This window comes from Emys orbicularis, chromosome 3, assembly GCF_028017835.1.
Source record: "Emys orbicularis isolate rEmyOrb1 chromosome 3, rEmyOrb1.hap1, whole genome shotgun sequence".
NCBI classification, from domain to species: Eukaryota; Metazoa; Chordata; order Testudines; family Emydidae; genus Emys; species Emys orbicularis.
The window spans coordinates 66835649-66859578 of NC_088685.1; the positions used below are offsets into that span (position 1 = coordinate 66835649).

The 23930-nt window shown below is 38.2% G+C and overlaps 1 protein-coding gene across 2 annotated transcripts in view; it reads right to left on the minus strand.

The window, feature by feature from the left end:
- The window catches only part of IBTK (inhibitor of Bruton tyrosine kinase), an 89507-nt gene extending 67713 nt beyond the window's left edge, over positions 1-21794 (minus strand). For both annotated transcript variants that reach the window (XM_065401047.1, XM_065401046.1), the window contains exons 1-9: positions 21471-21794; positions 19325-19421; positions 17824-17948; positions 17175-17285; positions 15387-15557; positions 13267-13384; positions 10109-10289; positions 6693-6816; positions 850-1027 (exon numbers count right to left, since the gene is read on the minus strand). In XM_065401047.1, the coding sequence (XP_065257119.1) occupies positions 850-1027; positions 6693-6816; positions 10109-10289; positions 13267-13384; positions 15387-15557; positions 17175-17285; positions 17824-17948; positions 19325-19421; positions 21471-21794 (1429 nt within the window). The remainder of the gene's footprint in view (positions 1-849; positions 1028-6692; positions 6817-10108; positions 10290-13266; positions 13385-15386; positions 15558-17174; positions 17286-17823; positions 17949-19324; positions 19422-21470) is intronic.
- Between the last annotated feature and the right edge of the window lie 2136 nt (positions 21795-23930).

A 23930-nucleotide genomic window follows, 5' to 3' on the forward strand; every position in this document is an offset into this window, starting at 1 on the left:
CAATCAATTCCTATGGAACAGGTGTTTCCAATTACAAAAAACAACTTCCTAATACTGAGCCCCTTAGTCAGCAGATTCAGCTAAGAATACAAGGACTGAATTGTTTTGGAAACTGAACTACCTGCTGATCTATATTAGCAGTCTCTATGAAACAAGATTAAGTTACCCTAGCAGGGCAATGTGAGGAAGCACATACTCTTTTCACTTGAATCAATTCTTTACTGACAGGAGGACCTACTTTCCCAATGCTGTACATCCAGTACATTTCAGGATCACTAACATTCACATAAATGTTGGACACCTATGACCCTGTTCACCACGAGTTATTCAGGAAACAGCTTGTGCACCAGAAGGTCACGGACAACAGAGAGACAAGTTAAACTGAACATGGCGGGGAAAACAAAAAACAATAGCAAAAAACTAAACTAGCTGAACAGTGCCAAGTCTCTCCTATTTCTTTTATCTATCTGTCAGTCATGAAGGAAGTAGAGATAGCCCATCACATACTACTAATAGATCAGGCAGATTGACTAAGGGAAAATTCCCTCTCCCATTACAAAACCTGAAAAAAATTACAAATGCACCTCTACCTCGATATAACGCTGTCCTCAGGAGCCAAAAAAATCTTACCGCGTTATAGGTGAAACCGCGTTATATCGCGCTTACTTCGATCCACCGGAGTGCGCAGCCCTGCCCCACCGGAGCGCTGCTTTACCGCGTTATATCCGAATTCGTGTTATATCGGGTCGCGTTATATCGGGGTAGAGGTGCATTGGGTGAGAGGAGAGGAGAGATAGGGAATGTAAAGATATTTATTGAATTAGAAATAGGTCATAAAATGTAACTAACCTTTCTTTTCAGAAGTTTTTTTCTCTCCTTCTACCCACTTTCCTGTAAAGGCGTCACCATCCTGTGTGACAAACATTATTTCATTCCTATTTAAAGCAACATCAGACATGAAGACTTGGCGGCCATAGACCCATCGACACTGCTTCATAGGACTGTTGGATGACTTCCAGCAAAACACCTAAAATATGAATGGGGGGAGGAGTGTTTAGAGAATTTAGAAATCTACAGAAAAAAAGCAACTCACAGTGATGTGCACTACAGCATTATTAAACCAGAAGCACATGTCATCTCAAAATTATTGAAGAACAGAGGGGAGATTATGAATTTTTAACAATGCAAGTTTATTTGGAATGAATGATTTATTTCACTGTGAGCAGTAAAGGAAGATGCTTGGATATCAAAAGTTACCTGCCCATTAAGGCTTCTTTTTAAATACTTCTCTACTGGATAACTTACCTTGTTTTGATGTTCTTACCTACAATTTTTAGTTTCAAGTACCATTCTAAAAAGGTAGGAGTCTACTGTCGCTATCTGCATTTTTAGAATAAAGCAGCAGAAAACTGAAGTAATTACTATGAAGTAGCTAAATTATGAAGCAATTAGGATTCCAGCTGTACTTTCCCTCTTTCTTCTTGCACTTCAATAGAACCCAAATGAAATATCTTGTTCAAGGAGAACCAGAAATATACCAGTCTTTAATGAGGGCAATTCCTATCAAATGACAAGTAGAGTCCACCTCTCAGTTATTTAGATACATTTGTCTCCTAGTTCCTTTGCTTCTAACACCAGACAACATTCAAAAGATATCTATTATAAGAACAAAGATAGTCTAACAAACACAATATGCCTGTTTTTAACTATCAGACTAATAACACCAAAAAAACCTCAATGCTGTTTTAAACTTTAAGAAGATAAAAACATAAGAATGGTATGACCCAGTACAGTCAACGGCCTACTAGGCCAATATTCTGTCTTCGGACAGTAGCCAGTGCCAGCTGCGCCAGAGGGAATGAACAGAACAGGGCAATTATTGAGCAATCCATCCCGTCATCTAATCCCAGCTTCTGGCAGTCAGAGGCTTACAGACACCCAGAGCATGGGATAATGTCTTGGCTAATAGCACTGATGGACCTATCCTCCATGAACTTATCTAATTCTTTTTTGAACTCTGTTATAGTTTTCGCCTTCACAATATCCCCTAGCAATGAGTTCCACAGGTTGATTGTGCATTGTGTGAAGAAGTACTTACTTACGTTTTTGTTAAACTTTCTGCCCATTAATTTCACTGGGTGACCTCTAGTTCCTATGTTATGTGAAGGAATAAATAACACTTCTTTATCACCTTCTCCACACCATTCATGATTTTATAGATCTCTATCATATCTACCCTTGGTCGCCTCTTTTCAAAACTGACCAGTCCCAATTTTTAAATCTCTCCTTATATGGAAGCTGTTCCATATATCCAATCATTTTTGTTGCCCTTCTCTGCACATTTTCCAACTCTAATATATCTTTTTTGACATAGGGCAAGTAGAACAGCAAGCTGTATTAAAGGTATGGGTGTCCCATGGATTTATACAGTGGCATTATGCTATTTTCTGTCTTATCTATCCCCTTCCTAATTGTTCCTAACATTCTGCTAGCTTTCTTGACTGCCACTGCACATCGAGCGGATGTTTTCAGAGAACTATCCACAATGACTCCAAAATCTCTTTCTTAAGTGGGAACAGCTACCCAACATTTTGTATGTAAAGTTAGGATTATGTTTTCCAATATACATTACTTTGCATTTATCAACATGAAATTCATCTGCTATTTTGTTGCCCAATCACCCACGTTTGTGAGATCCCTTTGTAACTGTACACAGTCGGCTTTGGACTTATCTATTTTGAGCAATTTTGTATCATCTGCAAATTTTGCCACTTCAGCATATTCATAAATTATTTCGAAAAAGGGGTGAACAGTGAACAGCACAGGTATCAGTACAGAACCTTGGGGGAACCCCACTATTTCTCGCTCTCCTTTGTGAAAAAATGACCCTTTTAACCAGTTACTGATTCATGAGAGGACCTTCCCTCTTATTCTATGACTGCTTACTTTGCTTAAGAGCCTTTGGCATGTGACCTTGTCAAAAGCTTTTTGAAAGTCCAAGTACACTATATCAGCTGGATCATTCTTGTCCACATGCTTGTAGACTGCCTCAAAGAATTCTAATAGACTGGTGAGGCATGATTTCCGTTTACAAAAGCCATGTTGACTCTTCCTGATCATATTGTGTTCATCTATGTGTCTGATAATTCTGTTCTTTACTACAGTTGTAACCAATGTGCCTGGTACTGAAGTTAGGGTATTGACCTGTAATTGCCAGAATTGCCTCTGGAACCTTTTATAAAAGTCAGCATTCACATCCAGTCACTGGTACAGACGCTGATTTAAGTGACAGGTTTCATACTGCAGTTAATAGTTTTGCTATTTCATATTTGAGTTACTTCAGAACGCTTGGGTGAATACCATCTGGTCCTTATTACTGTTACATTTATCCATTTGTTCCCAAACCTCCTCTGTTGACGCCTCAATCTGATACAGTTCCTCAGATCTGTCAACTCAAAAAAATGGCTCAGCTGTAGGAATCTCCCTCACATTCAGTGCAGTGAAGATCAATGCAAAGAATTCGTTTCACTTCTCCACAACCTTCTCTTCCTTGAGTGCTCCTTCAGCACTTTGATCGTTCAGTGGCCCCACAAACGCTTTGTTTTATACAGGCCAAGATTACAAAGCAGAATCAGAGATTTGGTTATGATCAAAGATTATCCCGGAACATATTTAAGGTAGGACAGATTTACAGAACTGCAGGTGGGGGGAAAGGGGCGGGTGTGACACTCTGTACCCCTATGGTTCACCTCTTTTACAAGACTATGATAAATTCTGTACAAAGTATGGCTTGTGAGGTATCATTCAAAAACTCAATTTGCTGATCATTATTGTCCTGGTAAAATATGTGTGGCACCATCGTATGTAAAGTTATAAGAGTCCTCTGTACGGCATTACTAAGACATGTTACAAGTCTGGGGAGCAGTCACAAATCCCAGAGACAAAAGACTCACCAAAACCTCGGCCAGGTGTCAAAAAAATCAAATGAACCATCGCATGGTTAAGTGGCCATTCTTTAGCAGGAAAGATGGTGTGTGGGGGGGGGGGGGGGGAATCTACATCTTGACAAAAAAGCTGCTTGGGTTTCCCGTCTACACAGACTTTTTACCACCTGAACCTCAGGTGGAAATGTTTCTCAAAGAAGAGAAAGAACTATGAGAAGGGAGATTAGATGCCCTAAATCCTCTCCTTTTCTCGCTACCTATGGCATCAATAACACCTGAAGAAAAATGAAGTGACATTAGATTGGGGGAGGGATCCCGACTGCAAGAAATTCAATCAGTAAACTTGCTGAAACATGTGTTGAAAGAAACCTATGCTTTGAATTCACTTAGCTTGTTAAAAGTAATATGCAACTAATGCTTAACTTATTTTCTTGTAACCAATAATGACTTTTATGCCTCATTACTAGTAATCACTTAAAATCTAGCTTTCTATAGTTAATAAATTTGTTTTATTGTTTTATCTGAAGCAGTATGATTGGATTGAAGTGTTTGGGAAACTCCATTTGAGATAACAGGATTTGTGCATATCATTTTCTGTTAATAAAATGACAGACTTTATATGAGCTTGTATTGTCCAGCAGAGCTGGGCAGTACAAGACGTACATTTCTGGGGCAAGTCTGGGACTGGGAATTTGCTGGTGTTCCTCTACAGTGTAATTCAAAAGTGACTGGTAATAGCACTGATATTAAACTGATAAGAACAGAGAATTTTTTCACTTCAAGGTCCCAGAAACAAAGACAAGGTTTTCATCTCGAGGCCAAAAGACCAAAAACATCAAGACACTTGATCACAGCCTTGCATAGACCAAGTTAACTGGGAGTAAATTACATGCTGGAGACTGTGTGCAACCAGACAGAAGTGGTAGCTCTCACAGCAAAGCAGTGTAAAATGCACCCAAGCCTTGGAGAACTGAGGGGATACAGCTGTTCATCAGTCCAGATTGTACCCCGGGTAATGACACCGAGGGGGGGAGAGCTCAGTGGTTTGAGCATTGTCCTGCTAAACCCAGGGTTGTGAGTTCAATCCTTGAGGGGGCCACTTAGGGATCTGGGGCAAAAATCTAACTGGGGATTGGTCCTGCTTTGAGCAGGGGGGTTGGACTAGATGACCTCATGAGGTCCTTTCCAACCCTGATATTCTATGATTCTATGGGAAGAAGCTGTGCAGCAAGTTTTCTTTTCCTTAAGTACTGCATGAGGAGAGGGGAGATAAGGCCAGACGACCAACTATTGATTCAGTGCTGAAAAGCATGAGAGGGTCCCCCTCCCTTCCAAGCAGTCATTTGCAATGTTTGTGCCTAAGACAACCTTGATACTCACAAAACTACCAGTTTCCATTTTACTTGCACACTATCTGGCATAAACTGGCATAACACCACTGAAGTAAACAGAGCTATGCTGGTTCGTATTGGCCCAGCGTCTCTAGGAATTAGAAGATATTGCAGCCACACAGGTGATCCCACAGGCCGAGTAACTTTACGAGTCACATGGCTTACAGCATGCATGTGCACACACATGAACGTCTTGACAAAATAAACTCCATTTGACAAAATATTACCATCTAATTTGAAAGACTAGATGCACCTATCAAAAATCTGCTTTACCCTATAAAAAGAGCTCAGTCACGTTGCAAAAATGAAGACCGAAAAATGCAGAGAGGAACACCAGTTCAGTTCTGTCCTCTTTATTTTCATGTGCTAACACAATTTTAGATTTCTCTTCCATGCAGCATTTTCATTAAACAAAAACTTTACAAACACCACTAGATGGTGCCACAAGTTTAGAACTTGCAATGAACTAATTCCAGGATGCTTTGAGTTTTGAGGGTTTCTAGGAAGAGTTGCTATAATATGGAAATTCTTCTGCATTTTCACACTAACGAGAACATACAATTGTCTGCAATTAAACATATATACTAAGCCATTCATTGGGTATGGCATGTAAATTTTTAAGTGTGGTCAGACATACTTTACATTGTATCTAAGGTAATGGTTTTAAGGTGGGTTGTAGTCACACTCGGAAACAGAAGAGACACAAACAGAGATTCTAGCCTGTTGTACACTGTTGTACTGGTTCGTGCGAGAGTATCGACTGCATCTTAGAGGAACACTGGCAGCTGCGTACAAGAGGGATGGACATTTTCAGATAATGATATTGGCCTCTCTTAACATGGCAATTTAGACCAACATTTGACAAATATTAAGTGTAACATCACGCACTTGAGGCAAACAATGAACACAGAACAAAAAAAATAAGGACCTAAAAACCAGTGGCCCCACAGTTAAGTAACTATTAATTCCCTCAATATCATACCCAGGCCATCAGGTTCTTTTTCCAGTGACTCGCTCACATTGCTGTCAACAGACTGAAAGTGATGTGGAACAAGCAGCCAGTTCTGTGATGAAATAGAAGGGATGGCAGGAGTGGAGAAGACAGATTTCAAAGAAAGTACAAGCCAGGGCAGAGGAGTTCTTAGATAACTGTTCTTTGGGTTATCTTTGATGAATTTTTCAGAAGATGACATCCACTCAGAATTCAGATGCCATCCTTCTCCCATACCAAAAAGAGAATTCTACGCAGAAAAGTTAAAATACACTGGGGAGCCCCAGTAGTTCTGTTCTCAATTTACCTAGCCCTTCAATATACCTCTTGTTTCAAAAGAATTAATACATTAGGCAGACAACTTACTCGTCCAGCTTCATCCAGGGCAAGAATGCAAGTCTTTTGACCCCCATTTTCTTTGAGATGCTGAGGATCCATCTTGTATTCCAAATATCCCCCATTAACAAGAACCTTTTTTAGGTTCAGCTGTCTGAATGAACACAAAAGGAACGATAACATTAATATTTCTCCTACAAATCCATTAACATGTATATATAAGTGTCACAAAAATTGAGATTTTACATTTAGAGAATCACTTTAAAAAGCAGCTAAGGTAACATACATAGTTTATTGTTATTGTGATTAATTTTCCCTTGTGGTACATTTACCAGTCCTCAAAAACAGAATATTCTCGTGGCTTGAGACAGACAGTAGTTGTCTCATGTCCATCCATTCTTCAAAATAGGTTAACTTCATCTCCACAGGGAGAATACCCTCCCTATTGTAAAGAACTGATGGACAAGTCAAAAAATATGGAAATAAACCTCAGGCTCAAGACCCCAGGATAGAATTACACTGTCTTGTACAGCTAGGCACATTAGACTTTTTTTAAGTTTCTTCTGTTGGGAAAAAAAAAAAATAAAAAAAAATCATCACACAGCACAGTATGAGAACAACAAAATTAGTTACCAATTCATCTTTCCTTTTTGTTCTGATCCATATGACCAACCTCACCCAGATAGAAAGAAGTAAAAAAGACTCCCCTTAGCCTTTCCCAGTAGGCAGACTGGCACCCAAAGATTCTACATGATGACTAAACTGGGCCAGCAGCAGCAGTTTGGATGTGAGTGAGGAGGCTCAGGGCTAGGGCAGGGGTTGCAGTGGGGAGGTGAGAAGGGGGTGGGGGGGCACGGCGCTTGTCTCAGAGGGAGGGGAGGCCTCCCCAGCTCCAACTGGCATGTCCCTGCAGCTCCTAGGTGGAGGGGTCAGGGGGCTCCGTGCTCTGCCCGCACCCACACACACCGCCCCCGCAGCTCCCATTGGCTGCGGTTCCTGGCCAGTGGGAGCTGGCGCATGTGGCTGGAGTATCACGTGGAGCCCCCCTGGCCGCCACTTCCCCTAGGAGATGCAGGGACATGCCATTTGGAGCTGGGTTGGGAGCCTGCCAGCCCCGCCAACCCTCCCCCCCTTCCCCAGCACCAGCGGGGGTCCCAGCCCACACACTGCCGCCCACCTGCCCCCCATCAGCGGAGGTCCCGGGCCACGTGCCACTGCTCCTTCTCCGGCCCCACCCCCACCCCCCCCAGCACGAGTCCCGGGCCGTGCACCAGAGCACCCCGGCCCAAGTTTTAGTTAGGGGTATATAGTAAAAGTCCTGGACAGGTCATGGGCCGTGAATTTTTATTTACTACTTGTGACCTGTCCATGGCTTTTACTAAAAATACCTGTGACTAAAAGGTAGCCTTACTTATAGTTTTGACACAGACTCCTGAAAACATTAGAATGCAACATACTGAACGATCCATCTTCCTCTAGCTTCAATAGTTTATACCCATCACCCATTAATTAAAACTTAATTACTTAAAAATCTATACTTCATCCTTACAGAATTCATCAAGTTTCTGGGTGGATAAAATTGATTTAAAAAAAACAAAAATCAGATTCTTTTAAATTTAAATACTTTTCTTTTAAAAAATAAACCTGTTTTAAAATAAAATTTTAAAATTATGACAATTATTAAAATCATTTAAGTAAATAAAAATATGCATTAATAAGCCCTCCTCAAGTTTTAAACGAGTCAAAGGGTGTTGCTTTACTTATATACAAAAATCAGGGTAAAACATCTTTAACTTTTGAGCTTAACTTTATATCATGTGCTGCATTATGTATCTATATTATTTTCAGTTTTTACCACATACTGAATGCTAGTATGTATTTCTTCAAATGTCTTTCATTTTGTTGGGCAGAAAAGCTTTTTCCTTAATTACTTTTGGTTTCAGTTCAGCTAGCAGGTGCAGAGATCCTATTTTCTTCATTTTGAATATAGTTAAAGTTGAGAAACCAATTGAGAGTTTAAAAAGCAGGAAAGCTTGTTTTGTTCTTCCATTCTATTAATAAAAGCCATGTGGTGGAGGATCAGATTCACTAATTCTAAGAACTTGAACAATACCATCCAGATTTTCAAAGGTTTTGAGGCACCTTAAGATACAGGATTTTCAAATACACCTAAACCAGTTCGGCTCCTAACTCTTTATTTCTGGTCACCATGGGTCAGGTTTTGAAGGTTCGGAGGTGCCTAACCTGCTTAGAGACCACTGGGATTTTCAGCAGCACCTAACTCCCATTGATTTAGGTGCATTTTAAGACACCAAAGAACCTTCACAAATCTGGTCCATGGTGACCAGAAAAAAAAAAAAAATCTATCAATTCAGTAACTACAGTTAATATCCCCTTTGTTTATTAAATCAGTTTTAAATGCAACAGATTTTTATAAACTTACTTTCCTATCTACCTGGCACATTAAAGGTCAAATAAAACTCTTAAAATATTGTTTTTGTGCATATTATTTGAATTCCAATGTCCATCTACATTTAGATTGGCACAAATCCAAGTTAAAAAAGATCTAGTAAAGAAACGTGTCTAACATAAAAAAGTGTAAAATTAACAATCTGAATAAATATACGTTAAGCTATATAATTGCTTAAATAAATACGTATAGATATAGTGAAAACCTCCTGGTTAGCACAGATACCCAATCTATAATTTAAAGGCTACATTTGGTTGCAAATCTACATTTTTAATGGTTATACCAACCAATGAGAATTAACCTCTCTTTAGGAAAATAACTAAAAATCAGTGATTTAAGTCACTTTGATTTAAAGTAAATAAACCCTGACAAATTTTGAGATTAATTTCTTCTCCCTGTCCTAAACTAGAAGGGATTTTAAAAGGGTTTACATATAAGTATGGAAGTTTCTCCACCATCATCAAATTGAGAAATAAGACTGAGGATTCAGAATGACAGCTGCTGGAAGAAAAAAAAATAAGAGTAAACCTTTTGGCTAGAACAAAAGGAAGCTTCTCTTAATGTTTTCCCCCTCATCTGATTTTCCTGCATCTGCAACCTTCACAGATTTGTTTCGTTTAAATATTCAGTAATTGAAAGTATCCAATTATACATACTCTGTAATTTCTCGAAGCCTTTTTAACAGTTGTATTTTAACTCAGCTATTAGCATATGGCTATTTTACACACCTCCAAATACAAAATAAATCTATTTATTAAAGAAACAAAGCCAACCTTCAATGCCTCCACTAAACAAACAATTATATCAAGCCAAGCTCAAGAAGTCAAGGAAGAAACTTTAAAGGTGACCAGGTATATATCACTTCTTGAACACGAACATCCCTCCTCCAAATCTCTTCCGAAATAGTTTGAAAAAAGAAAAAACACAGTGAAACTAACTTAGTATTGTACTTCCCCTTAAAGGAAAAAATACATACTTGGAAGCCATCTTCTTGCACTGATAGTCTGTGAGCAAGTAAATATCCCCTCTTTCAGTAACACATACTGTAGCACCATCACTTGCAGCGACTAAGGACACGGTGATGTCCTTATGATGCAAAGCAGAGACTTGGCGAGGAGCAGTTACACACTTCTCTCCATTAGGATCCAGCAAATATCCTACAACAAAATACAAACCCCCTATATATGTTATTTGAGATTCATAATTATTTGTCATTTGATTTTGAGAACACTTCCCCATCCTCTCCTATAAATATTCCTGAAAAGCCAATTGAAATTTAATTTTTCTACGTTACCAACTCATCTTCACTATTATTAGGCAGAAACTAATCAAAAGGTTCTTGTCATTTATAGTCACAGTATCACAAAAATGAAGTTTTGAAAAAAAGATAATGGATTTCTGGTCTACACAATCACAGACCATAGAAAGATAATTAAATATGTTTAGCCATTACAATCACACAACAACAACAGCTGCATTTATCTTGCTTACCACACTAAACTGAAAGTTCATTAGCAGGACAGATTATACTGTATAAACTCAATTTTATTTGATTATGGCAAGACCGTGCTATTAGTTGACACATCACATCAACACAACCTCCATGTATCCATAACTAGTTATTGGCAGTGCCAAACCAGCTCCTGCTGCATGAACTGACTCTGTTCAGAAATTGAACAAGCCTCTGTGAAAAGGCTCTTGTACCTAGTTGCAAGGTGGGTTTGTTTGTTTGTTTTTCCTAAATGGGGGGTGGGAGTGAAAGGGAAGGATTCAGACACTCAATCCCACTCCTGTTTCCTACTTTTTAAGAAGAAAACTATTTTTAGACGCTACTAAAAGTCAGCTATTAATTACAAACGATATCTCTAAGCATATTATTGATGCCAGTCACCTTGATGAAGATAGTCAGAGATTATAAATAAATTTATTTTATTTTGTTTGCCTTTTTCCAGAATATATCCAGAACTCTATGTGCTTATTTTCAAACAATATTTTATAGCAAGCAAAAAAAAGGTCTTCCACATTATTGCTAATTTGACTGTCCTTATATTAGTAATAGCCATCACAATATTCCTTGTGCTACCATATTCACTAATCCTTCATCCCACCTCTTCCCCAAATACTCAAGAAAAGAAATGGATTTTGTGAGCAAGTCCAGCAGGTAGACAAATACAGGCTTTGGCAACCATACTGTGTGGAGAAAATTTCAGAGCCACAAAGCCCCTTCTGGAGAACCCTTAAGAGGCTCCAAATTCAATTGATCAAGACTTTGGTAGTATTATATATAGAGAGACACAGATACAGTCCCTTAAGTAAACATTGATAATAACTATTAAAATAAATTTAAATCTATTAAAAATGCTAAAAATTGTCTAAATGATAAAAACCTGTGCAAGTCAGACATTAATATAAATACTGGCAAAGTTAAATATACCCCCAAAATAAATAACTGTTTCGGTCTTATTGTTTTTACAGTACTGGCGGGGGTTAGAAGACAGAGTTATTGAAAGAGTGAGAATTTATACAAAGCTTCACTTCAACAACACTGTTGTAATTTAACCACCATACCTTCTCCCCCTTCCCTGTACTGACAATGTGGCTTATGACATCAGGCTCTGCTGTAGCAGGAGGAGTGACAGAAAGGATTGAGCCACATTGGTCTAGCACAGTGGTTCTCAAACTTTTTTACTGGTGACCTCTTTCACATAGAAGCCTCTGAGTGCGACTCCCCCTTATAAATTAAAAACACTTTTTAATATATTTAACGCCATTATAAATGCTGGAGGCAAAGTGGGGTTTGGAGTGGAGGTTGACAGCTCACGATCCCCCACGTAATAACCTCCCAACCCCCTGTTTGAGAATTCCTGGTCTAGCAAAAGCAAGAATCCTACTGCATATCCCACTTATTGGAGCAGCAGAAATTGTATTAGGGTATAATAAGAGGGCCATGAAATAGCATGGAAACACTATGAACTTAAATTTAAGAACAGAACAGGAAATATTTTCAAAATATTTCCGATTAATGACAATTTACTTATCAATAAAGGTTTTTTTTATTCCTCAACAGTAATATACAAATTTTAACCACTGTTGCCTTGCTCCTACATAAGAGAGAATAAAAGCAGTTTCCAGAGAAGTGCCTAAGCTTCATGGTGTCAGCATACTACTGCATGTAAACACAAAGCACCCGGATTAGCTAACAAAACTTTTCAATCTGCACAGATGTAAACCTGGAGAAAGAGAAACTCAGTCTAAACACCAATATCTGTCTGAGGTTCTAAAGTGTTAAAATGTCAAAAATATTTCATTTCACACAGACCCTAACTATAAATGAAGTTCACTGCTATATGGTATGTTTAATAAGCTATCGTCTTAACTCATCAAATCAAGATTTATTCTGGAAGCAAGAATAAAAGACAATTCTAGTAATGGCTTAGCAAAAACAGCAAACAAAACACGCCACAATGCATATTCAGATATGTATCTTGCTTTTAAAAAGTTAGTAAGGATGAAAAATTCAGGTAATTCCCAATAGTATATTTACAGATCGGGGAAAGCTGGATATAGAACATAAAAAAGTGCCAACAGTGTGCCCAGTGCTGTGCACAACACAAGCACTCGTCTTGGGAAATTACAAATTTAAACAATGTAGTTTGCAGTGTTGTTAAAGCTGTGCTGGTCTCAGAATATTAGAGAGACCAGGTAAATGTAGTAAAATCTTTTATTGGACCAACTTCTGTGGCTGAAAGAAGCAAGAGCAGCTCTTTGTAGCTCAGCAGCTTGTGTCTTTCACCAACAGAAGTTGGTCCAATAAAAGATATTACCTCACCCATCTTGTCTCTCTAAATTTAAACAATGACATTTCTGTATCCTGAAAGTCGTCAGTGATAGGCCACACAAGATTCACAGAAGAGAAAGTTGGCCAAATAAATTTGAACAGTAAAGCTACATTTGACTGGCCCCACGCTTATCCTCAAGCATAAAAATAATCATTGACAGCAGTAAAAAGTGTGTGTTCTGGAGCAAGGGGATGATAAGTATAACCCAACATTAATTAAGCTTCTTTTCTCATACAGATGACAGCTTTTACTTTGAGTAACATTTTTAGAAGGACAATTTTTATTTGATTCTTACCTAGCTGGCCACCATTCAGTCCCATGGTATATACAGCTTCTCTAGTCCATAGCACTGTATGGAATCTGCCTGCAGCCACTCCAATAACCATTCTACCTTTCAGATTTTTTGCCTGAACCTACATATAAAAACAAAGATTTTCATATAAGTGTCAAATCCCAAGCAAATAAATTTGATGTGCATAAATCAACTTCGTATCAACTGAAGTCCATACTAATTAAACTCTTAATGAATGTATCAGTTTCAGTGAAGATTTGGTATTAAAAAAAGCAGGGTTCATTTCAAAAGTTAGTTAACTGAGGCTTGGTCTACACTAAACCCCCAAATCGAACTAAGGTACGCAACTTCAGCTACGTGAATAACGTAGCTGAAGTTCGAAGTACCTTAGTTCGAACTTACCTCGGTCCACACGCGGCCGGCAGGCAGGCTCCCCCGTCGACTCCGCGGTACTCCTCTCGTCCAGCTGGAGTACCGCAGTCGACGGCGAGCACTTCCTGGTTCGACTTATCGCGTCCAGACAAGACGCGATAAGTCGAACCCAGAACTTCGATTCCCAACCGCCGAACTAGCGGCTAGGTGTAGACATACCCTGAGACACTGTTCCACCAGTGACAAAGAGGAACAAGAAAAACCCAGTAAGGGTTAGCCTATTTCTCCCCCAGGCCCACCACCACTTTGCTAGACCTAGAGCCATGCCACCTTGGGCTATCAACAGATTTCAGAAATAAGCAGGGTTAAGTTCAGTACTTAGGTAAGACAGCCAAAGAAAAATACAAGTTCTGTAAAAAAGTGGTTATTGGAATGCTTCACTCTGTTTATGTACCAGTGTCCTAGCATGCTGTAAGAGAGCATTTTGATGCTAGATTTCATCCATCAGATGGAAAGTGAAATTAAGATAATGACCACTTGTTGTCATTGAAGATGTAATCCCATTCCCTGGAGAAACTTTGACTGACTGCCTCCCAACATTCTTCAACCAGTTCAATTAGACCTGTTACTCTTCACTTCCTCTCGCTAGCTGCTGTGTAATGCTGTGCTGCTGAACGCTGCTAGTTGTATTTCACTCCAGATGACACTTCCTTTCAGTAACAGGTAAAGCAATTCTTGCATGCATAGTTGCTTTCAGATAGTAAATAACTTATTCTGAGGTATCACCTTGGGCAAGTTCTCCTCCTTGAAACCTGTGCTTCTTGTCTACAACTATCAGGAACTGTCATTGCAGAAAATTTTCTTTTTCTCTTCCCACTCTACTATCCCTATTACTATTTTTCCCAAAGCACTATCAACCTCTGACATTAAAAGGGAATGGGTGCATTGAGGAGTGAGGGGGAAGCCAATGACCCAATGGGCATGCCTAACCTTACAAAGACACAATCCAGTGGCCTAAAACAATCCATGAAAAAGGATACCACTTAGTAAATACGTATTTTTATTTTCACTCCATTTAAAATAGAAACATTTAACTAAAATAAGTACTTTAGAGTACTTTAGAGTAATATACTTTGCAAGAAAAGTACTAAATGTGCCCAGTCATCAAATACAGGATTTAGTACTTCTATAACAGTGGTCAGCAACCTTCGGCACATGGCCCATCAGGGTAATCCGCTGGTGGGCCGCGAGACATTTTGTTTACATTGACCATCCGGAAGCACGGCCTCCCGCAGCTCCCAGTGGCCACCGTTCCCAGCCAATGGGAGCTGCGGGAATCGGCTGCCAACACATCCCTGTGGCCCGCGCCACTTCCCGCAGCTCCCATTGGCCGGGAACGGCGAACCACGGCCACTGGGATCTACGGGGGTCGTGCCTCCAGACGGTCAACGTAAACAAAATGTCTGCGGCCCGCCAGCGGACTGCCCTGATGGGCTGCGTGCCGAAGGTTGCCGACCCTGTTCTATAAGCTTAGAATCCAAGCAGAGCACAGACAGGCAAACCATCTGATTACATAACACAATTATTTAACATTGAGATTATGTGCTAATGAATTGGAGAAGATGGTTTTATTTGACCCCATGTTCCACTGAATTATCCCTACAAAGTTTACATATAGACATCAATATGATCTTAACATTTCACTCTCAGTGAGGAAAAGGTCCAAGTACTAGCTAAGCAGTTATTATTACCTGTCTGGGAACACTGCAGTTAGGAGGAGGAGGAAGAATACCCAGTTGATGGTAAGTATTTAGGCCAAAGGTGTAAACACATCCATCTTCTGTTAAAACAACAGTATGATCCTTAGCTGCTGCTACCTGGGAACACTGATGGCCAATTAGACCTTCCACAAGTCTTGGAACCTAGTACAGATTGACCAAGTGTTGAAGACATTAAAACACTCATTTCTGTACCGAGAGGTAATTTTTTAAAAAACCATGCACACACCCCATCACCAAATCACACCAAAAATAGAAATGCAAAAGAAAACTCATTTAAAAAGGTATAGAATTGTGTAATTATTGTTTGATATATTACACATTGCATATCACATGGAAAGAAGATTAATATGACAAAATACTTTTAGCATGTACCTTTAGAACAGATCACCTGCAATCTACTCAGGAATTAAACCTAAAGTTTCAAAACATCTGAGCAGTTTTCAATAGTCACAATTAGTGGTGCGTGTGTGTTTCTTTTTTGAAGTTACCCTGATAGAAAAAGGCTTCCTTCTTTCTCCTAAATACGTATTTTTCCTCCAAAATTACAGTGGTGCCGTAAGAGTTTGAGGTCCAATATCTCTCAATCCCACAGAAAAGAGGAGAATCACAGCTTTCCAAAAGCCACTTGCTTCTAGCCCTGATTAGAAATGCTGTTTCGGCCAATGTTCAAATGGGGGGTGGCGGCGGAAAACACACACACACTCACTCTAACGGTTTTTTGTTTAAGATCAATTACATATATAAGGTTTCTCGATAGTAGTATCAATCTCCAAAATATCAAAGCCTTCAGGGCTTTCCATCAGATGTCTGTAAATTGGATTCATAGTACTAACAGAACAAGGAGTAATGGTCTCAAGTTGCAGTGGGGGAGGTTTAGGTTGGATATTAGGAAAAACTTTTTCACTAGGAGGGTGGTGAAGCACTGGAATGGGTTACCTAGGGAGGTGGTGGACTCTCCTTCCTTAGAGGTTTTTAAGGTCAGGCTTGACAAAGCCCTGGCTGGGATGATTTAGTTGGGAATTGGTCCTGCTTTGAGCAGGGGGTTGGACTAGAGGACCTCCTGAGGTCCCTTCCAACCCTGATATTCTATGATACTAAAGAAGCTTGGCGTTGTAAATGGAGAGATTAAAAAAACTCAACTATTTCTTTTTTAAATGTGTGACATTTACAGAATATAGGTGAAGTGGTCAAATGATGGCATTGGTACTTGTTTGAGACCTAAATCAGTCATTTATGGCTTTGCCATTCATAATTCATGTGGTTATTCCAAATTCTAGCCAATAATGTCTTTACAACACACAACTTTATAATATATACATATGTACACACATATACATACACTTGCAATTTCTCTCATAAATTGTTCCACTCTCAGGTTTCTCAGAAAATTTTAAAATGATGTCATTTCATGTAAAATAAGTACATACTGCTGGTGGTCAGTACATAGCCCTGAAGTTTTCATGAAGACTGACACACACAGCACCAAACTGAATTCTAAAGTTTTTATTCGTTGATTTGCATAATGCAACTACGTACTACTCAAATGAAAAAATATGTACTGATCAGTTTCAATAAAAATCCTAAATATAAATTATTCCTCTAAATAATTTCTGAACAAAGACTGTCATTGTTAAAAATAACCTACAACTGAACAAAATATTAGAACTTTGATGGTGCACTTGGGAAGATGTTTAATGAAGTCTGAGACTGCATATCTGAAACAAGATTTTTTTGTGCTAGACTATATTTAAAAGATACCAGGTATGTTTGTTCGTCACCATGACCCAAGCGTCCTCCTTGACCATGTCCACAAGTGTAAATCTGTCCTTTCTGGGAAAGGAACACCGAATGAAATTTACAAAGCACCACCTGAAAAAAATATATACAGTTAAAGTTTGAGGGGTAGCATTTTAGCATTCTTTTTGTAAATTACTTTGCAAATATGCTGCCTTCACTGAGGAAATACAGTCTATCCACACAAGACACAACACAATGTATATCAAACTAGTACACTGTCCATCTTCAATTCATTGTCTATATGGCACTGGAAACTACAAAAGCACCATGCTCCTGCATGGAATTATTTAATATTATAATCTGTTGTTGAAAACAGTTTCCATTTACAAAGCTAGGAATTTATTATGGCTTTCAAATCAGAAGTCAATCCAACATTTTACATCATCGCCATGGTATCTATACATCCAAAAAGAGTTGGGAGCCATTGATCTGTGTACTGAAGAGAAAATAATCCAGGAGCACTTAATCCCAGGAGCAGTTTCAATGACTAAAATAGTACTGTTATATGAGAAAGGGCGGCAAGATCAGCTCCAATATTTAGATTATTTCTCTGTGGAAAAAGAATCTTACTCATGATGGTATATGGGTTAATCTGTTTTTTTCAGAATACCTGTTTGATATAGACTCCATTTCTAGGAAACAGATCCACCAATTCAGGATGATGTTTGCTCTGTTGACCACCATGACCCAAGGTAAAATTTATGTTGTTTCCCCAAGTGTAGACATCTGTGGGATCTAAAATTCAAAGGACAAATTCCATCTGCAATATCTACTACATCTGTGTGTGAGTTGCATTAATTTAACTCCACCTCCGATATAAATGTGAACTAGAACAGTATACATGTTACTCCACTTAAAAATAAAATTTGAAGAAACTAGGTAAATTCTATTTTAAAGGTATATTTTAAAAAAAGATTATTTTGAGACTTTAGAATGATTAACCATTAAATATTTTATCATATTGCATGTCCTGTACATTATGTCTCTTGTTCATATATTTCTCACAATATTTGTCCAACTTCACAGAGCACACATTCATCAGTAAGAACTATTTACATGTCAAGTCTGCAATAGAAAACTGCACAAACTACCTTAATTGGTATGCAAGTTTTGTCTTCCACATATATAAAAAAAATGATGCTTGAACTCTAACTGCTAAATAGATTTTCTTCAAATCTTCCCAGTTAATTTATATTCTAGACCAACAACAAGAACTCAAAAGACACTTTTTTTTCTAAATTTATATAGTTTAGAGCTGTGGAAATACAGTACCCTCTCAGCTGTAATTACCATGATACTAGAATGTGAACTTTAACTTATTTCCCTCTGACAAACAGATAAAGTCAAATCAGTTCTGATCCAACACTACGTTTATATTTTATCTAAAGATACAAAGCATGATTGTAAAAGTAATCACTAATATTTTAAAATCAACTAAATATGAAAACATAATGATGAAATCGTGTTTAATAAATAGAACATAAGGTAATGTCAGCCCAGAATTTAGGTTGCATACATTTCTTCTACCAAAAAAAGTAAGTTATATTTGTGCAATGAAATATTACAGCAATCAAAAATTTAATTGACTAGCAAAGGAAACTGACAAAACTATTTTCATTGCCCAAAAGCTGACTGAAATGGGGAAAAAAGCACAAGTGGAGCGTCAATAGGAAAAAGCAGGTTAGATTTTTAAAATTCAATTAGAATAATTCAAAGGGATATTAGTAACATAGATGGGGAAGTATATTCAAAGAAGATTTTAAACTTAACAGTGTCTTAAGAAAGTTCTGGTGTACTCAAACTAGCAGATCACATTACTTAGCTATAACAATAACTTGCCAGTGACTAGAATTAGTTTACTTTTTTAAAATTATATAAAAGTTGCACTAAAGTGTTTTGAAGATAAAAAAAAAAAACAGATACAAAATTATAAAACTGGCTGCTAGGAGATACAGGGAATTCATTTAATCTATTAACCCTGGTGAAAACCATGAAGGATGTAATTCAGTCATAATTAGAAACAGATAGTACTGTCTACACATGCACACACATTTATATGTTGATAGCAGTACACATCCTATAGGAATATCTGTATTCATTTGATGCCCTACCCGTTTTCTTGAATACTACATAGGCTGGTCTGTCCTTCATCACAAGGTCCAAGGCAGATAAGCCTTCTTTATCTTGTATGTATAAACTAACCCCACGCTGAAAGAGGAAAAAACACCTGGTATGAATATTACTATCACTCCTCATTTCACAGCTAGTAAAGAAATGAATATGATAAATATTCTTAGGTGACCTCAGTGTAATTTTACATTTGAGAAGCTAATAAATCCTTTACATTCCAGGACAGTCTAAAGATGGATTTAATCTCAATAAATAATAATCAGGGACAAGTGAAATGGACTTATGATACCAAAATAAGTCTACAAAAAGGCTCAACTGGACAAGCTTCAACAATAACTACTGTTCTGCATACAGTGAAAAACACGTAACTGGCACTGACTCCCACAGTTGAAAATAGGCAAACAGGTCTCCCTATTGTGCTTTTAGATCTACTGATGAAAAAGCACTATGCAAGAGCTAGGCATTATTATTACTGTTGGGCACCTTCACCAATGGTAGCAAGTGTTTGTCATTGAAGTGGAGCTGCTCTTTAATAATTTACAAATACTCTATGTTTACTTGTTAATTGGAATATTTTCTCTATGAACGTTGGTTTACTAATAGGAAGGTGTGTGAGGAAAAAAACAAACAGGAAAGAAAACAATGGCTGAAGATACACCACCCCACTAACACAGAAGCTAACACACACACTGTTGGTTATTATTTTTTATTTAAAGGATAGCTGATCAAGTCATTTTCACTAATAAGATGGGGGCTGTGTAACTTTTTGAGGGGGTGGGTGCATGATTGCTGTGCATATTCAAACACGTAGCAATCTGGACTCTGAACTAAAAGAATTCTTCAGAGGTCAGTCTGCACTTCAAACTGTCTTTTGGGGTCTTTTGTTCATTCCTGCAGAGGCTGCAGTCTCTAACACTGGATCACTAACAGATTTCATCTTTGGATGAATTATTCAAGTATTTGCTGGACTGATCTAACATGATTAGCTCCCCAAAAGAGTTCATGTTAGCCCTGGAAGCAGTTCCGAAGATGTCAAAGGAAGAAGTATATATATATTTTAGTGCAGCTATTGCTATACAGTTTCTAGGGGCAAAGAGAAGCAAGTCACCACACACACACACAAAAACAACAAAAAACAGCAGCTTGATGGGACACCACCTATACTGAAAAAGTTTTAAAATTCTCCAGTAATGAATCTCAGACACTCTAAAAAGTTAACGAGAGGTCATTAGAAAGTGTTGAGAAACATACTACTTGAAAATGTTCCAAGGAAAGAATGCTCAAGATGAAAGTAAAGTGGCACATGAAACAAGCATTTTAGAAACACCAAAACTTCTAAAATTAAAAATGTTGGAGCCACAACCATTTTTGTTAGTCTGCCAGTTGAGAACAGATAAGGCTAGCAATGATCAGCCAGTGTAATACCTTAAGTAAGAAGGGCAGAGATCCCTGGCGTCTATCTGATCAGTGATTGGCTAAAGAGATAAGTGGGACAGAGCTAAAGCCCAACATTACAATCAGCTTCTAATTAATTTCACTTTCATGTACTACTAATAAAATGTTAACAAATCAGGTATCTGTAGCTCAAAAATTTGTAAGTACTGTTTCCATTTAACTACTTTTAGAGTGTCATGGAAACATTTCCGTTAGATATTTGGTAAACGCTTATTTTTACAGAAATTCAAAATTTGGTGCCAAATCTAAACCCAGACTGTTTTGTTAAGATCTCTACCCTGCAAGAGTTTCCAAGTAAATGGAAACACATGTAGCCCATTGACTTCAACAGGATTCCTCACAGGCTCAGGGGTCAGCTCCTGTGGAGTCACTTACAAGAACAACACTTGAGATCCCGTCTATATTCCAAGTTGCACAGGTTTAACTTCAAATTGGCTTAATTGTTATTAAAAATAAGGAATCAAGTTAAACTAAAATCAATGCAGTTCAGGTTTAAATTGAATTAAGCGGTGTCCACAAAGAGTTTTGTACTAGTTTAGCTCCATCAGTTTAAAAGTCACACCTTGAGTGAAATTTTGAAACAGGAAAAGGCATTTTGATACAAGTTCATGCATCACACATCCCAAACATATTAAAAAAATTAGTGTGCAATACATAAAGTCAGATACTGACCTTCAGCAATGACCAAACACAGTCGATGTGTCCATAAAAGATGCCTCTGTGCAAAGCTGTCCATCCAGACTCCTTGTCTTTTGCCAATAAATCCACTCCTTTGGTGTCTGCCAGCCAATCTAGCACACCTTTCTTACCACAGGATGAAGCAAGATGGAGGACATTCCTGCCAAAGGTATCCTTTAGGGTTGCTGAATTGTAGCAGTAAGAAGAGAGAAAGGCCTTGATCTGGCCTTCACTTCCTCTGGTAACTACAGAAATAATATCTAAAGCATGCTGCAGGGAATGACACTTCAGAGTGCAGTCAGGCAGGATAGAATTCATTCTCACCTTTCTGAAACTGCTCCCTCATTAAGAGGAGCAGTCAGTATGAATGCTAAGGCACTCCCTTTTTATGACACAATACAGTGCTGCAGGAAATTCATGACTCCTAGTACTTAAATTCAGTTTTATACAGCAGCTATGAGAATCTTCATGCAGTTATGCTTGGCACTTAATCAAAAAATATAAATATTTATAAATATAAATTTATATTTTAAAGTCTTATTTCTCCATTTTATACAACAAAAATCTTGTTATTGTCCATAGAAAATTCCAAGAATCAAAGGAGTGGGGAGGAGGGCTCCCCCTCCACACTGTCTAATTCTTCTAAATCTCCATAATTGCAAGGGAGACCTGCAAGAAAAGGGATAAAAGAAGAAAGAGACAAATAAGGATTATGCAACATTCAATCGACTTTTATACCGAGACCGTACTTGTTTGTGGGTGTGGGTTTGGGTTTGTTTGTTTTTTAAATAGATATGAGAAACATTGAATTTTGGTAGGCCCAATTTTTGTTATTTATTACATTGATGTCTCCATATATCATAAAAGCCCAACTTGATTCCTGTAAAAATATGAAACTTCTCAATCATGCCCCACAGTTACCCCAGTTGGCTGAATCACTCAACAGCCCCCTTGATTATCCAAATGATTTAAATAATTTATGGATTAAAAGGACAGTAAAACTTTAAAGGTAAACTGGGCCATAATCTACATCCACACACAAAATACATGTCATTCTTTAAACGTGTTTGGGGAAGGGGGGAAGATTGCTGTTTAGTTTTTTTTAGCAAAGGACTCAAAAAATTATTCTCACCGAGGAAAAAATAAATGTGGGTAAGGAAAAAATTTCAATTTCAAGATTCAAATGATTAATTTTCAAGCATCTGACCAGTGAGACTAAGAAGGATTCTTAATTATGGGAAATATCCATGGCTGCCAGACACTATAGCATTGTGTTTTGTTTGTTTTTGAAATGAGTACAAACAACCAGCATTCAAAACCAAAAAACCATCCCAAACATTCAGATAAGTACATAATCAATTAGAATAGTCAGTGACCTACATACACCACTCAGGAAAATTAAAACTGCTGTTCAATCTGAATTTGAACTCCTATTCAAGCTAAACAAAAAAACCCCACAACACACAAACTTTAAAACATCAACCTTCTCCAGCACAAACGTCACATTCTTAGCCAGCATATCCCTCGGCCCGCGCCACTTCCCGCAGCCCCCATTGGCCTGGAGCAGCAAACCGCGGCCAGCGGGAGCCGCGGTCAGCCAAACCTGCAGACACGGCAGGTAAACAAACCGGCCCGGACCGCCAGGGGCTTTCCCTGAACAAGCGGCGGCCCAACTTTGAGAAGCCCTGAGCTATAGCATTCATCACAGCTCTGCATATCCCAGAACATTAATGAACTTAGCTGCCCATCACTTTGTGAGGTAGGGAAGTAATATCACCACTTTACAGACAGGAAAACAGGTTAAATCTTTTGCCCAACGTCAACACAGGAAGACTGTGGAAGAACCAGGAACAGAACACAGATATCCCAATTCCCAATCCTTGTCCTTATCCCTCTCCATCATCTTACTGGCAGAAATACTCACTGAAAGCAATTGTTATAGAACATTTGCAAAAAAAATGAATTCTGAGCTCAAATGTGACTTGCAGCAGAAACATGATTCTAAATAAACAGTATTAATCCAAACGATCTCATGTGAAATGTGCCCAAAATTAAATAATCCCTCAAATATTAAATACAACAAATTTATTGGGAATAAACTAATCTACTGACCAAACCTGTGCAGAGCGTATTTGCTAAATAATTTCTAATAGCAAGTAATTTTAAGAAAAATAAACTGCTTGTGGAAAATTCAAGAACAGAGTACATTTTTAGTAAGTTATTCGCTATGAATTATTCACTCTGCTCTATTTAACAGTAACATTCAGAAATATTTCATAAATCAAAAGAAATTGCAGCAATCCAATTTACATTTGTTCTATATGACACGCTATCTGGACATTCTACCAACAGACCCGGTGCTAGACCCGAGGTGCAGACAAATTCAGTTCTGCATTGGATATTCATAGATTCCAAGCCCAGAAGGAATCATAGAATCATAAAATATCAGGGTTG